General features: G+C 40.3%; 2 protein-coding genes across 2 annotated transcripts; one reads left to right on the top strand and one right to left on the bottom strand.

The window, feature by feature from the left end:
* Positions 1–289: 289 nt before the first annotated feature.
* Positions 290–5,805, bottom strand: LOC115691545 (NADH-cytochrome b5 reductase-like protein). Its single transcript, XM_030618195.2, has 13 exons — positions 5,590–5,805; positions 4,937–4,979; positions 4,615–4,690; positions 4,264–4,323; positions 4,071–4,121; positions 3,004–3,058; positions 2,831–2,901; positions 2,708–2,759; positions 2,443–2,520; positions 1,822–1,911; positions 1,600–1,713; positions 767–835; positions 290–678 (listed from the first exon to the last, which is right to left on the bottom strand). Exons 1-13 carry the CDS (start codon positions 5,761–5,763, stop codon positions 622–624), a joined length of 990 nt encoding a protein of 329 aa, XP_030474055.2. The 5' UTR covers positions 5,764–5,805; the 3' UTR covers positions 290–621.
* A 4,215-nt stretch (positions 5,806–10,020) lies between these two features.
* LOC115691531 (uncharacterized) lies at positions 10,021–12,129 on the top strand. The gene is made up of 2 exons (XM_030618183.2): positions 10,021–11,148; positions 11,586–12,129. Exons 1-2 carry the CDS (start codon positions 10,414–10,416, stop codon positions 11,868–11,870), a joined length of 1,020 nt encoding a protein of 339 aa, XP_030474043.1. The 5' UTR covers positions 10,021–10,413; the 3' UTR covers positions 11,871–12,129.
* The last annotated feature ends 1,483 nt before the right edge of the window (positions 12,130–13,612 follow it).

Consider the following 13,612-nt stretch of genomic DNA (forward strand, 5'->3'; position numbering starts at 1 on the left):
GATATTAATTTGAGCAGCAAGAACGAATGAGAATTCTAAACGACAAGAGCAACTAAGGACAAAAGGAACGGAGACTGTTTCGCATAAGAGACATGATTATCTAGACCCAGTTCGATATTACAACCACTCAGATCATAGAAAAGTTGAGGCATGCTAAACTCCTCATAAAAGATGGAAGAGTCATGTATCTTCCATAGGCATGATATGACTGATTCTACTACCTAAGCACCAAGCAGTATATACCGAAAGCTTCTGTCCTTATTTAAGCATGCATCATATCATTACCACATTTGCACCCAAAAACTGAAGTCGACTAAAAATTTCGTCAATATCTTTACATGGATTGAAATGCATCATGTACCTCTGTCAGAAAAATTTACACTCCGGAAGCACAGTCAAAGTGTGTGCTTCATTTTATTTCATCAGTTGCCATAAATGTGCATTTTTGTGAAGGGAAACCCTGCTTCCTAAAATCAGCAGAAGCTGTCACCATGAGACATTTAGTATTTCCCGTGCAGATGATATCCAATCTCATGTTCAGTCTATACTAGGGGGATTTATTAATTGCGCATTATCTTCTTGCACATAGAGCTTGATTGAGATGCAAAATTGTGACGAGCACTAGAACTTGTACACCATCTGCTCAGTATAACCAAGTTCCTTCAGTATCCCGGTGAGCTGAAAACAGAAAACATTAGCAGAAAAATTATGAATGGAAGTAAATAAAAATCCTATAACATGAGGAAATGGGAGATAGTGCTGTTACCTCGCCTTGTGAACGGTCTTTGGCCTTATCTCCAGAAATATGTTTCATCATTCCAGGAGGACCACAGACCTGATATAGTACAATCAGATCAGTAAAAAACTAAACTCTCTCTACCCATCTTATCAGCAGATAATGACAAAATCAGGACAAATTGGCTAGACTATTTATCTACTGAATGTACAGATAACCCATTTCCTAGCTAGAGGTCAATCTATAGAGAAATTTACATGTGGCAACCCTAGGTGAACAAAACATGTAAAGGATAGGTAAGTAGCTGCCTAAGTACTTGAATTAAGACAGATGTTCCCATAATCAGAGAGTCCAAGAACAGAAAAGCATTAGATAGCCAATCTAATCCATATCTAAGCTCACATACACAACACTCCCATCAACTCATGCAGAAAAAAAAATGGAGAGAATACTTTGATGGCATGAGTATGAGACTGGTTTTAGCAAACTCAGGTCAAACATATGATCTTGTTTCAATTCCATTCACACTTGATCTTAACAATTGTCATGGTGCAATGTTGAAGACAAAGTGTATCCAGCTGATTGCCTAATGCTGTTAAATGAAAATTTCACAAACAGCAGGTCCTAATAAAAACAACCAAGTAAATTTCAAACTACGCCACATTCAAACACTTGGCTAGTATGTCATTAGCAATTCAAACACTGGTATGGTAATCCAAAGATCATCATATTTGTTGTGGGTGCATGTGTGTGTTGTGTCGCTAGGTGCCTCAAATAATTAAAATTCTATGTGGAGAGCTGCAGTTGGGCACATGTTTGGCTTTGTAAAAAGTTGGACTTGAGATGGTAAACTGAACACTTACAAGTATAAGACCGTCCTCACTTGGAGCTGGCAAGCCCTTGAGGACCATATCCTTTGATATGTAGCCTTTACCTCCCTTCCAATTCTTTGAAGGATTATCCACCGTATAGAATATCTAAAATTAGTCACAAGAGGAAAGAGACAACTTATGAGTGGTTAAAAAGGAGTTGCAGAATAAAGTAGCAATGACAGCATCACACTAAAATAAGTTGAGATCAAACACCTTTAGATTTGGGTGGCTGGCTGCAAGTATGTCAAGTTTCTGTTTCAGCAATATGTCATCTGGAGAGACATTAGCATATAGCAGCGACACCTATTGCAATAAAGAGGCTGGATAAGTTGGAATTTGCACATGTTCCACATGAGGATAATATACAAAAGAAATAAAATGAAACTGTCTAATATGCAGGGGCGCAAACATCTCATTCATACGACACTTCAAAAGGAGAACATGCAACCTAAGCCACTCAAATGTCCCATATATAAGTTACAAGGGAAAATGTTCATAGGATATGCAGGTGCATGGAGCATTATTCGGTGAATAGCAAAAGTATTTCGACAGGTAAGGGACTTATTTACTTTTGAGGAATAAAATTATCTTATCTGCATATTGCAAAAGCTTACAAGAATAAGTTTTTACACGAAGCACCAATCGAAGGATCTTGAACAATTATACAAATCACAGCCCGCATAGTGACACACAAACAGCAATATTCTTGCTGCTTGGCCATCTCATATACGAAGAAAATGCTCGAATTATGTAATCGTTAGCAGCATCAAGAGAATAATCAGATATCAAACACAATAAGAACAGAGACATGCAACAAAAAAGAACAATCCTCACCTGAGTATTGTCGTCAGGGTTCTTCAGTACGGCATCAATTACCTGAAGCATCGGTGTTATGCCAGTGCCTCCTGCAATCTAATAGGTAAGGAGCATCAGACAATGATCTTTTACTGCCCAAAAACTAAATAAATAATGATCCTTCGGATGCATTAATTGCCCAATGCTGCTTCATGCAAGTTCTAAGCTACGAAATGCACATGGGTATATTCATATTTATGATCCCAACTACAAGGACAAAAGGGTGCACCTAACCATATCTTACCATTCCAATGTGTTTCTTCATGTTGGGGGTATATTTAAACTTTTCAATGGGCCTGCAGCAAACAGAATCTAGTGATGAATATGATATCAAATTATTGTTAGAAACTTTTAAAGCAGTCTTTACCCTTTAACTTCAACTGCATCACCAGGCTTTAATATAGCAAAATGCTGGCTCATTTTACCTTCTGGATACACCTGAAACAGTTTATTGCACACATTATACTAGGATATAGGGGAAATAGAAACCAAGGAAGCAAAGATAGATAAAAAGGTTGAGAGACAAAAAGTTAACAGTACCTTAATCAATAAGTCAAAGTACCCTTTAGCATCAGGATCTGATATAGGCGTATACCTACGCATAAGCAAATTTAAATACGTATACAAAGTTAATACGGGAATACAGAGGAAGTGACGAGGCCACAGGATTATTGTCACTATGGGAAAAAAAATTGCAGTTCTTGCTTATTTCTGTCAATCATAAAAAAAGGTTTCTTCTAGAGAAGCGGGGTTTGCTTAGCAAGAAGAAACAGAAGCCATTCACTCTAAGGCACAAGGAGTATAAATATATATGACTAGCCGCGGACTTGACCATGCATCTCAGCCAATTGAATCATACAAATGAATACAGTTTATTGAACATGAATGGAAAAAATAGCAAAAAACAAAGATCTGAGTCCACCAGAAGATTGATCTAAAGTTCTATTTTGCTCCCAAACCACCTTCAAATTTGAAATGGGCGGCATCTTGAGTAGATGTATATTCCTATCGAGCAACTAATGGACCACAAACTCTGAAAACCGGGGAGTTCTATCATAGGCTATGATGAAAGTTTTCAAAGAGTCCCCTCTCATATGTATTAAAAAGAACCACAGGATCTCCAATAAAATATTTAGACATACCAGCATAAATTACAAGATTAGTCAAAGTTGACAGTTCCGAGAAGATAGTGTATAAATACATAAATTCGTCTGTTCTTCGAAAAATGGGTTGCTCATGCACAAAAGAAAATAAAACCAAACATAATCATTGTTCAACACGTGTTTACATATCAGTAACGAAACCAGCTGAGAGAGTACTACTATTTTACTATGAAGTCAACCGTAATATGAGCAAAAAGGTATTCAACAATATGTAAAATTTTGAGCACTTTGATTTGAGCATAAAATCAATCCAAATTAGTGATAGGAAGTACATTGTACATCTCGTTCTTTGTAGGATGGAATTGGCCATCTAGAACATTACTTGATTGAAAGCATGTGCATAATTTTTAGCAAGGAGATATCGGCCATTCATATGCAAAGGGTAAAAGAAAGATTGATGAAAAGAAGCATCCTGAGGACTTTTTAATCCAAGAAGATACTCACGGGCGAACAACATATTTTGTCTTCCCTTCAGTATCTTGTCCTATTGGAGCTCTGCAATCATGAAAACACCATCAAGATGATGAATGAGACGTACTATGTGGAGGAAGCTATCTTTCAACTTTGAAGAGCAACCTCCTGAAAAAAGTTCATAGTTCATGGATACAAGATCACTTCTTATGGACATCACAAGTACCTTGTCAAGATGCATGAAGCAACATGTAAACCTAACTTGGCATTCGGATCAAATGTAAACCTGCATCATGAAAACAAACTGTATTAGCTATCTCCAGTAAATATTGGAAACATTACAGTGAGACATCACAGGCCAACATAGTGGTCCATGGGAGCATCTAACAAAACAATCAGGATACAGGTGTATTATGTCCATATGCACTGAGATGCATATTTTTCCTAAAGCAAAGTCATGGAATTACCAACTTAAATAGAAAAAATTTCCATGCAAGAAGGTCGGTTCTTATGGTAGAATAAAATCCATGTTTCTTCAACTAATGACAGACAGAAAGAAAAACTGAAGTGCAAGTACCTGAATAGCTGAGTGTTGTGGCTAACCCTCGCTGTGTCTTGCAATTTAAATTCAATCCATTTATCCGGATTTAGAGCTGAGATAAATTGGAAAGAAGTCCCAGTAAGCGCAAAATGATTAAGTATATCTAAGAAAGTTAGCTTCTTGAACGTCTGAACTTCAAAACCGCCAAAGTAAAAACGGAAATTCAGGATGAACGAGACTGACTTAACCAAGATAGTCTAATTTAGCATCTTAGTCATAGTTCAGCCAGAAAGTCAGGTCAGAAATCATACACACGAACGATACTAATGATTTTTAAGAGAGGGTCAGATGGACTCACCAATTTTTGAGCCCGTGTCTTCATTTATTTGGTCTAGATGAGCCTGCGACAGAGAGAAACATAAAATACCAAGCAACCAGGGAAAGGAAGTACATAAAGAACATAAATGACCACAATGGAGAACTGAGTGGTCAAGACTTCAAGGAAAAAGGTTCAAACATTTTACACCCAATGATTCGTACCATCAATGCAATGTAGCATGCCTAAGCCCCAGAACGATCTTATATGCAGCATCTCTGATAAAATGGCGAATGCTAGTGATTGGAATAAGATACCGGTAACCAAAGGATGCATGACCCTACACTAGCTGCTACTGCAGGGAAAAAATTAAGCCGAATTGCCTAAAACAACATGGGCATCCATGAAATACTAGACCAACTCGATATCCACCTCACAAAATCTCACATCCTGGACTCAATTGTCAGCAATTCAAACTAGTCCGCCCCAACCAAATGCAGAACCAAAAACACTGATGCAGCTCCACATCGCGTTGGCAACATCTCTAGTCCTTCTCCTAATCCCTCAAGCTAGCAATAGGTACAATCTCCCACCTCACAAACTCGCAAGTGCGCACACATTATCGCGGCGACTGATTAGCGTGAAAAGCAAACCCGCCAAGATATTCGGCGGGAGGGGAGGGAGGGATGAAATACCACGTTCGGAGACGAGGCGAAGTAGAAGCAGGACAAGCCCCCGGAGACGGCAGCGATCGCCCCGGCGACGGGGATGCGGAAGCCGCCGGAGCTCGACCTCGAGCGGCGGCGGTACGAGTCGGCGACGGCGATCGGCGCGGACCGGGCGAGTTTCCTGAGAAAAGTCGAAGCCATTTTTTTGCCCCTTCTTCGAAGTGCGGAACCGGACTGGAAGCTCTGCCCGAGTCAGGGTTTTGGAATTTTCCGAAGGGGTCGAGCTTCCGCCACGTGGAGGTGATCCATTGGGTGTGCTTTGTGGGCCCAATCATGCCGGGAAGAAATTAGGTGTGAGCAAGATGGACCGCCCAAATCGGGACCGGATCGAACCAACCGGTTCGGTCCGGTTCCCGGTTCCTAAAAGTGGAATCGGTTTTCGAACAGTCCGGTTCCCTGTTCTAGGGTGGGAATCGGATTGGACCAGATCGATCGGACCGGACCGATAAATATATATTTTTCTAATTTTTTCATATATATTTATTTACTTTTTAAAATTTTTGAAAAAAAAAAAGAAAATATTTGCTTTTAAATCCTCAGGTTGTCATCACGAAATACTATCACCTATTCTGTAATGACACCTGCATCCAAAACATAACAGAAACTCGTCCTCGCAAATGCCCATCCTGTGGAGCTAGTTTCGGGCCTAACGACGTCAAGCCTGTTTATTTCTGACGCAGCATTGGGAGACTTGTGCCGCAAAGACTTCTGTAGTGAATGATCTGAAAACCGCTTGAATACCCAAGAAGGGGATATTAGAAATTTACTTGTCACTTGTCTTGTTCTTTAGGCAAGTTCTTGTAGATATCTTTCTAACTGCTTATTGTTGATTCTTGCTGAGCACCATTGCTTCTTTTGCTTCCTTGAGCACATTCACTTTTTATAATGGGGGATTAAATTCCCTCTTGTCTTTACCAATAAGTGATTGGTCCCATTGGAACCGGACCATCGGTTCGATCCGGTTCACGGTCCCAAGACTAGCCGGTCCAGTCCTCGATCCTAGAAACTGGGAACCGGTTTGGTTCCCGGTTCTTGGGTTGGACCGGACCGGACCGAAAACCACTCACCCCTAGAAGAAATGGGGAAAAGTGTCAAAAAAGTCTTAAACCTTTTGCATTTGTGCCAATTAAATCATAAACCTTTTTTTGGTGCAAAGTTAGCAAAATCCGGCTAAAATTGACCGGAAGAACTGAATTGGCACAAATGCGAAAGATTTATGACTGAATTGGCACCAAAAAAAAGGTTTATGACTAAATTGGCACTAATGCAAAATGTTTAGGACTGAATTATCACCAAAAAAAGTTTAGGACTAAATTGGCATAAATGCCAAAGGTTTAGGACCTTTTTGACACTTTTCCCGGAAGAAATGAGGTTCGGGGAAATTTCTGGTTTGGGCTTGATCCAACTGGATTTGGGCCGGTCAGCCCAATTGAAGGCCCATCGAAGAGTCCCGCGTGGGCAAGTCCCAAAAGAGCCGATGAATTTGGGCTGCAGGGATTATTTCCACAATTTATCAATTTTTTTTTTCCCCTTTTTACTACAAGACTACGTTTTTCCGAATCCGTGAGACTACACTGCTTCTCGTTAGAAAACCGTAGCGTTTAACTCGAGGAGTAACCGGCGTCAATGGATTGCGACATCGAGTTTGTAAAGAGACGGAGTCGAGAGTGAGAATCCAATATCCCGAAAACCTAAGGGAGCTCCTCCACAAGATTCTTCCGTGGCGGGGAGCGGCCTCAACGAGATTTTCGATCGATTTTGCATTATGTAAATTATAAGATCGTATGCGGTTTTTTCTCAAGCAAACAACTAGATGAAAGACGGTTCGCGTGTGTCTAACAGGGTCAATAATCCCTGTTACGTCCTATCATTACAAATTTTATGCATTGATGTTGAATATGATGAAGAGAGATGTATTTCGAGTAAGCAGTAGTCCGTATCATTTCGGAGTTTTTCGATAGTTACCTCCACGAGTGTATTAATTCATATTAGAAATCGTCACTGGTATCACTCATTGCCATGCTGGTCAAGTCAATTTCTATGTTGTCTAGGCCAAAAAATTCTGATTTAGGGCCTGTTTTGTAACCATCTTGTTTTTCTATTTTTCTGTTCTTTTATTCCTCGGAATAGAAAAAGAATAGAAATTCATTTGGTAACGTCAACTAATTCTTCTATTCCCCAAAGTAGAAAAGTGGCCAGGGAATATATTTGGAACATAAATAAGAAGTAAATAACACCTACTTCTTTATTCTCAGGAATAATTTCTAAAACAAGTCATTTTTTCGTTTCTTTTTTTCCTTCCTTCTTCTTCCTCTTCTAGCCGGTCATGGGCCTCAGCCTTGCCTAGCCATCGGCGAGGCTCGACCTCGCCCAACTACCATGAGGTTGGCTTTGACCGGCCATCGTTGAGGCCCGGCGATAGGCTAGACGAGGAAAAAGAAGGGAGGAAAAAAACAAGGAAAAAATTCAAAAAATTAGATTAATCTCAGAAAAAAATTTATTTAAAACTAAAAAAAATCACGTCGCAAAATTTTTTTTAGGGCCGTACCAAATGTTTTTATGTTTTTTTCTATTATGAGAATATACATTTTGTGCAGTTACCAAATGCGTTCTTCTGCTCAGAAATTTGTCCACGAATACAACTAAAAAAATATTATTTCTGAAAAAAAAATTTGTTTTCGAGAACAGAAATATTACTAAACGCGCACCCTTAGATGCCTTCTTTGTTGCTTAATGTGGCGCATCGTGAGCAGCGAAGTAACTTGGCTGCCGGCTTCTATTGGAACAACTGAGCGACTCCTCCAAACATCAAATTACAAATGGAAAAAAGTTCCATTGGGAGGCTGTAGAAGCGACAAGGTACTGTTTTCTTTCATTGTGGAATTCGAGATTGTGGAATTCGAGATTGTGGTCCGGGCAAATATTCCCAAAGACCCGTCCAAGATGGACCGCGTCGGTACAATTATTGACCTTATAGATCCTAAAAATTCAGACAGTTGTGATGACATGTAAATCAGGAAACATGATTCACACACGTGAGATTTTCAGTACTTGGTGGTGTCAATTTAGTGAGTAAAAGTAGTAGAGGATGTGGTCACAAAAACGACCGACCACCCTCGCCGTATAATTAGTGGATTTGTCGGGAAGTCACTCATTCACTGAATCCTTTTTTAGTAATTAATAAAGGACGCCCTCAAGGCTTCAAAGCTAAATGCAAACATGGTACCTCACACTTCTCGAAATGTAAACCTCAATAGACCCTTTGTTTAGGAGGAGAAGAAAATGCCAAAACTTTTGTTTATGAGGATCTTGAACTTATGAAGGAGTCGGAGGTGAATAAAGATTTTCATTATCCCCTTTAATCAAGAAAATGAAGGGTTGCCCTGAATGTCAACTTCAAGCATGTTAGCATCGGTGGGGTGGACCACTACACCCATAGTGCCAATTATATCACAGGTGGAAACAAAGAAGCTGATTTGGAGCCTAGTGACCAAACAATTTTGTCTCGAAGTTAATCTTGAGATGTTGAATGGAATACCTGTGGGCCTCTGTCTCATTGGCTTGCGTTCCTATCTGTCTTTGAAGATGGAAGCAGATCCCCAATAATTTTAGTACGAACCAATGGCATGGATTGTAGAACAGAGTAGAGACCCACCACTTTTCGCGTATTGATTTGCCGGCTGCCCGCGTTTGTCTGGTCTATTTGTGGTAATAGCGATGAATTCACTTGGATCAGGCAGCATCAACGTCAGTCAGGGAGAGGAAAAACACCAGAACACAGCAACAGTTGTTTCGAGATAGTACAGTCACCATATGAAAAAGCAAGAAATGAGGTGTCATTGGCAAATTCTTGCTCAGATTGGGTCCAACCGAACAAATGAATCACAGCCGTTGATTTTATGAAGCTCACGCGCGATCATAAAATCAACGGTTTATTATCGACCTCGTCTCTTGGTAAGAAAATCTCCGTGTTTTTTTCTTCCCAGATTTTGAACCCTGGTGGTGTCCGAGGTGCGTGGCAACTGATTAGATAAAATCCACCATTTCTTGGCAACACGCTGAGTAGGTAACTGGTGATTTCTAATACAAGTGTAGTGTAAAAGAGCTAAAACAGTCCTGTTGTTTGTTCTTTTGTAGCTTGTGGACCATAGCCAAGTTCTTGCTTTGTTTCTGATATTTTGGGGGCTTATAGACCTCAAAATCTCATCCTTCTATTCTCAGTTCTTGTCTACTTCCTATCTTCAGCTTTAGAGAAGTCCCTACCAACATGTTAGACAAGGACATGACGATTCAGGCCAAAATCATAGACATTATTTGTCTTCATGTATGATCAAAACTATCAACGGTCATTAACGATGCTCTGGCGAAATCTTAGAGATTGCTGCCGGTCCCGCCAATGTTCACGTCACCTGAACATTTCAAAGATCAGACATACACCTTGGACAGCAAATATATTGATTCTTCGCCGCCTTTCTCCAACATAATTGCTCAATAACAGATTTTTCATTCTGGATTTGTCAGAGTTCTTTGCATCTAGTCATTCTTATGTTAAGTGAATGAAACCGTTAAAGCGGAGCAGAGAGCGCTAGCTATATTGCCTTTGGAGCAGGTACCACGCATTGGGATTTTGGAGATCTTTTTGAGCATTGCAAAAGTTCTTTCAACCCCACAAGCGTTCGATGACAAAGCTTTCTAGATGGATAGTTTGGAGCTCAGAGAGATTTTAGCTTATTCAGGTTGGTAATTTGGATTCTGAATGGAGAGCCACTGACCAAGAAGTTGATCGACTTTATGTGGTCATTGGAGATGCTGAAAGGAAGCCTAGGAATGTCCTTCCATAGCGCAAATAGTTGGCCAATCTGTAAGGACGATGTGAACAAGGTTAGGACTTGGTGCAGAACGAGGCCTAATCAGTCTGAAGGTCAAAAATTGTCACCGGATCTGGCACCATCAGATGCCGGTGGAAATCCACCCGAAGCAAGAAATTTTTCAGGGTCTAGTTCAGCTCCACGAAGTCACCCTCTCCCAAATCCTCTGCTTGGCCATGGAAATACTGTCGGCATAATTGGAGGACCATATGTGCTATCTACGTTAGTTTTCTTGGAGAAGCTTGTCTTATGGAGCTCCAAGGGCGGTGAAGAAAGCGTCCCTTTTGTGGTCTGCAGCGACCCGGCTTTAAACAAAGACCTTTCCCTCTGTAGCCCATTCCGCTCGTCACGCAGAAGAAATGTTCGATTGGAGTTAAATGAAGATGCAATCATCGAAAACTTGCGGAGAAAGAGAGCATTTCTCGAGGATGCAGGAGCAGGGTGTGTAGTCATGCCGTGTCACTTGTGTCATGTGTGGCACGAGGAGGTATCCAGAGGGTGTGCCTTGCCATTCCTTCACATGGGCGAATGCGTCGCGAGGGAGCTCAAGAGGGCCAAGTTGAAGCCGCTTGAAGCTGGAAGTGATGCACGAATCGGGCTGCTTGGGATGGACGCTGTTTTGACGAGTGGCTTTTATCAGGAGCAGCTCCAGAGGCAGGTATAAACACACTCTTTACTCACCTCTGGTACTGAATGTGTTGGAAAATGGCTCAAGGAGAAAATTCTCTTTTGAGTGGCATTCAAAGAGGAGTGTCTTAGCGTAAATGACTGTCATAGAATGCAAATGGTTCTAGACATAAAAAGCTGTACTCGATCTTTTTCTGCATCATCTCTTTCGAGATACAACTATGGTGAACGGTCATATCTAGGCTTATAGCTTCCTCATAGGCACAGCTAATTTTCTCGTTAGTCATTGATATCCTGTCTTAGTCCTAGGACTCAAACACTTACAATTGAATTCTACTGATCTGGATTATGGTTCATGTTGAGTTCTGAAGCTGAAGATGTTCAGATGGTGAATATATCACCTACTCTCTGAATCATATTTTCTTTTCCCTATCTGATCATGAATACATCTCTATTCCTATGCTCAAGGGCTTCGAAGTCATGCTGCCCGACAAAGCAACCATGGACCACATTTACATTCCCGCAGTCGAGGCATTGCACAGGAAGGACATCGAAGGGGCGCGAATCCTCTTAAGAATAGCGATCCAAGTCCTCCTAATCAGGGCTGCAAACACCGTAGTCCTCGCTTCCGACGAAATGCAGAGTCTTCTGCCTCATGATGATCCTCTTCTGAAGAAGTTCACCGACCCCATGGATGCGCTGGCAAGGTCGGCGATAGAATGGGCCAAATCTAAAAGGCAAAAACCTGCATAAGCAGGGTGAAGCTTAATCTTTTTAGGAAAACATATGAAGCCATAGCTCTCGGTCAAAAAAATTGTGCAATGGTAGAGGAATTCCGCTCTTGGAATAAGCAAGCTCAATGTCATCCACAAATATGCTAAGCAAAGATAGCGATTAGACACATAAACTGGACAGATGATCAAGCTTTTGATGTATATTCAGTGATGGTTTTGATATATCCATCATTTCTTCCATCGACATAGAGAACAAACATATATTCAGCATTTGGAAACTATATCGTTAGAGAAATCTTCCTATATCTCCGACATATATTCTGGATCAATGGAACGAAAATTCGTACTCAAGGCGCCGATAGAATTTTAAAGATAATTTCACGATGTAGAAGCCAGTTAAACGCAGTAATAAAAAATAATCTCGCAGGCTGATTGATTGGTATTTCGACGGATGGCGACGGCAAGAACTTGACAAGAAAAAATCTCCATTAAGTGTGAGTCCCTAGAGATGGCATAACTTTGGCTTGCTCTCAGAATCACATTATGAGCATTCCCATTTGTGTAATTAGGCAACTATACAGCTTTGAGATTACTGTATGCTGATAAATTCGAATTAAATCATTGAGATAATTCCATGCACTAATTAATATGCAGAACTCTTAGAGCAAAACAAGGCCAAAAATGCACCATTCAATGATTATGACAGCGACAAGAAAAGATCATGATGACAGCCACAAGAAAAGATCATGATGACATGCAATCAAATGCTTGAATAGCTAGAGCTGGAGTGAAGAGCAAGAGACTGCATATCTTATCCTCTTACGAATCTCCTCTTCATGAGTAAATCGCTGACTTTTTCTGTGCTTCCGTGTCTAATAACTTTCTGACTGGAGATGGATCTGGAGGAAACACTTTGGTACGGGACAACACCCAACTATCATATAAAGTTGAACATATTTTCCTGTGGATGAGCCAATTTTTGATTAGTTGTTTGAACAATAATCTACGACACTTGAGTGATGATAATAAAAGCTTTTGCAGAATACTAAACAATCAACACTCAGGATAGTATCTTAAACAGAACAACGTGTGTGATAATGATAAGCTGATCATAGTGAATCAAGACAATCACACTGCGATTTATGGTGATTTGGCATTTATATCCAAGCCTACGTCCACTCTCGGACTAACAACCTTAATAGCGGCTAGATTCCACTAATGATGAATAGAACAAGTTACAACCGGCTGGTGTTGTTCCTTATAATTGATAGATCACACTATTAGGATATACACACTGCTCTTACACTTGTACATTCGACTATTAGTTGTTCTAGTGCTAAACTAAATACAGAGAGCAATACAAAGCAAGATCAACTATAGTTTATGTTTGTGATAATGATCGCAGTATTCAATATTGTCACATCCCGATTTTTGAGCCTAGGAAGCCGCAGGTAAAATGTAATATCCTCAATTTCGGTCCCTGGGAATTGGTTATGGTTTAAGTTTGGTGGTTTTCCAATCGGAACTAATATTTTTACTCTTGTTTTGGGAAACCCAGTTTCGGACCCTTTGTACCCCCTAGTTTTGTTATTTTTGGGGAGACTTTTGTGGTCCGAATTTCCAAATACTTTCTTCTTGAAAGTTGTTCCAAGCATCATGAAGTTTTACATACTTTAATTTCAGAATTTTTGGAGTTGATATGAATGGTACGATGGCCTGATTTTCGGACCGTGTAAAATTACCCAGAATGGGTATTTCGGT

This window comes from Syzygium oleosum, unplaced genomic scaffold, assembly GCF_021117445.2.
Source record: "Syzygium oleosum isolate NSW1041296 unplaced genomic scaffold, Sole_v2.1 Sole_v2.41, whole genome shotgun sequence".
Classification (NCBI taxonomy): Eukaryota; Viridiplantae; Streptophyta; class Magnoliopsida; order Myrtales; family Myrtaceae; genus Syzygium; species Syzygium oleosum.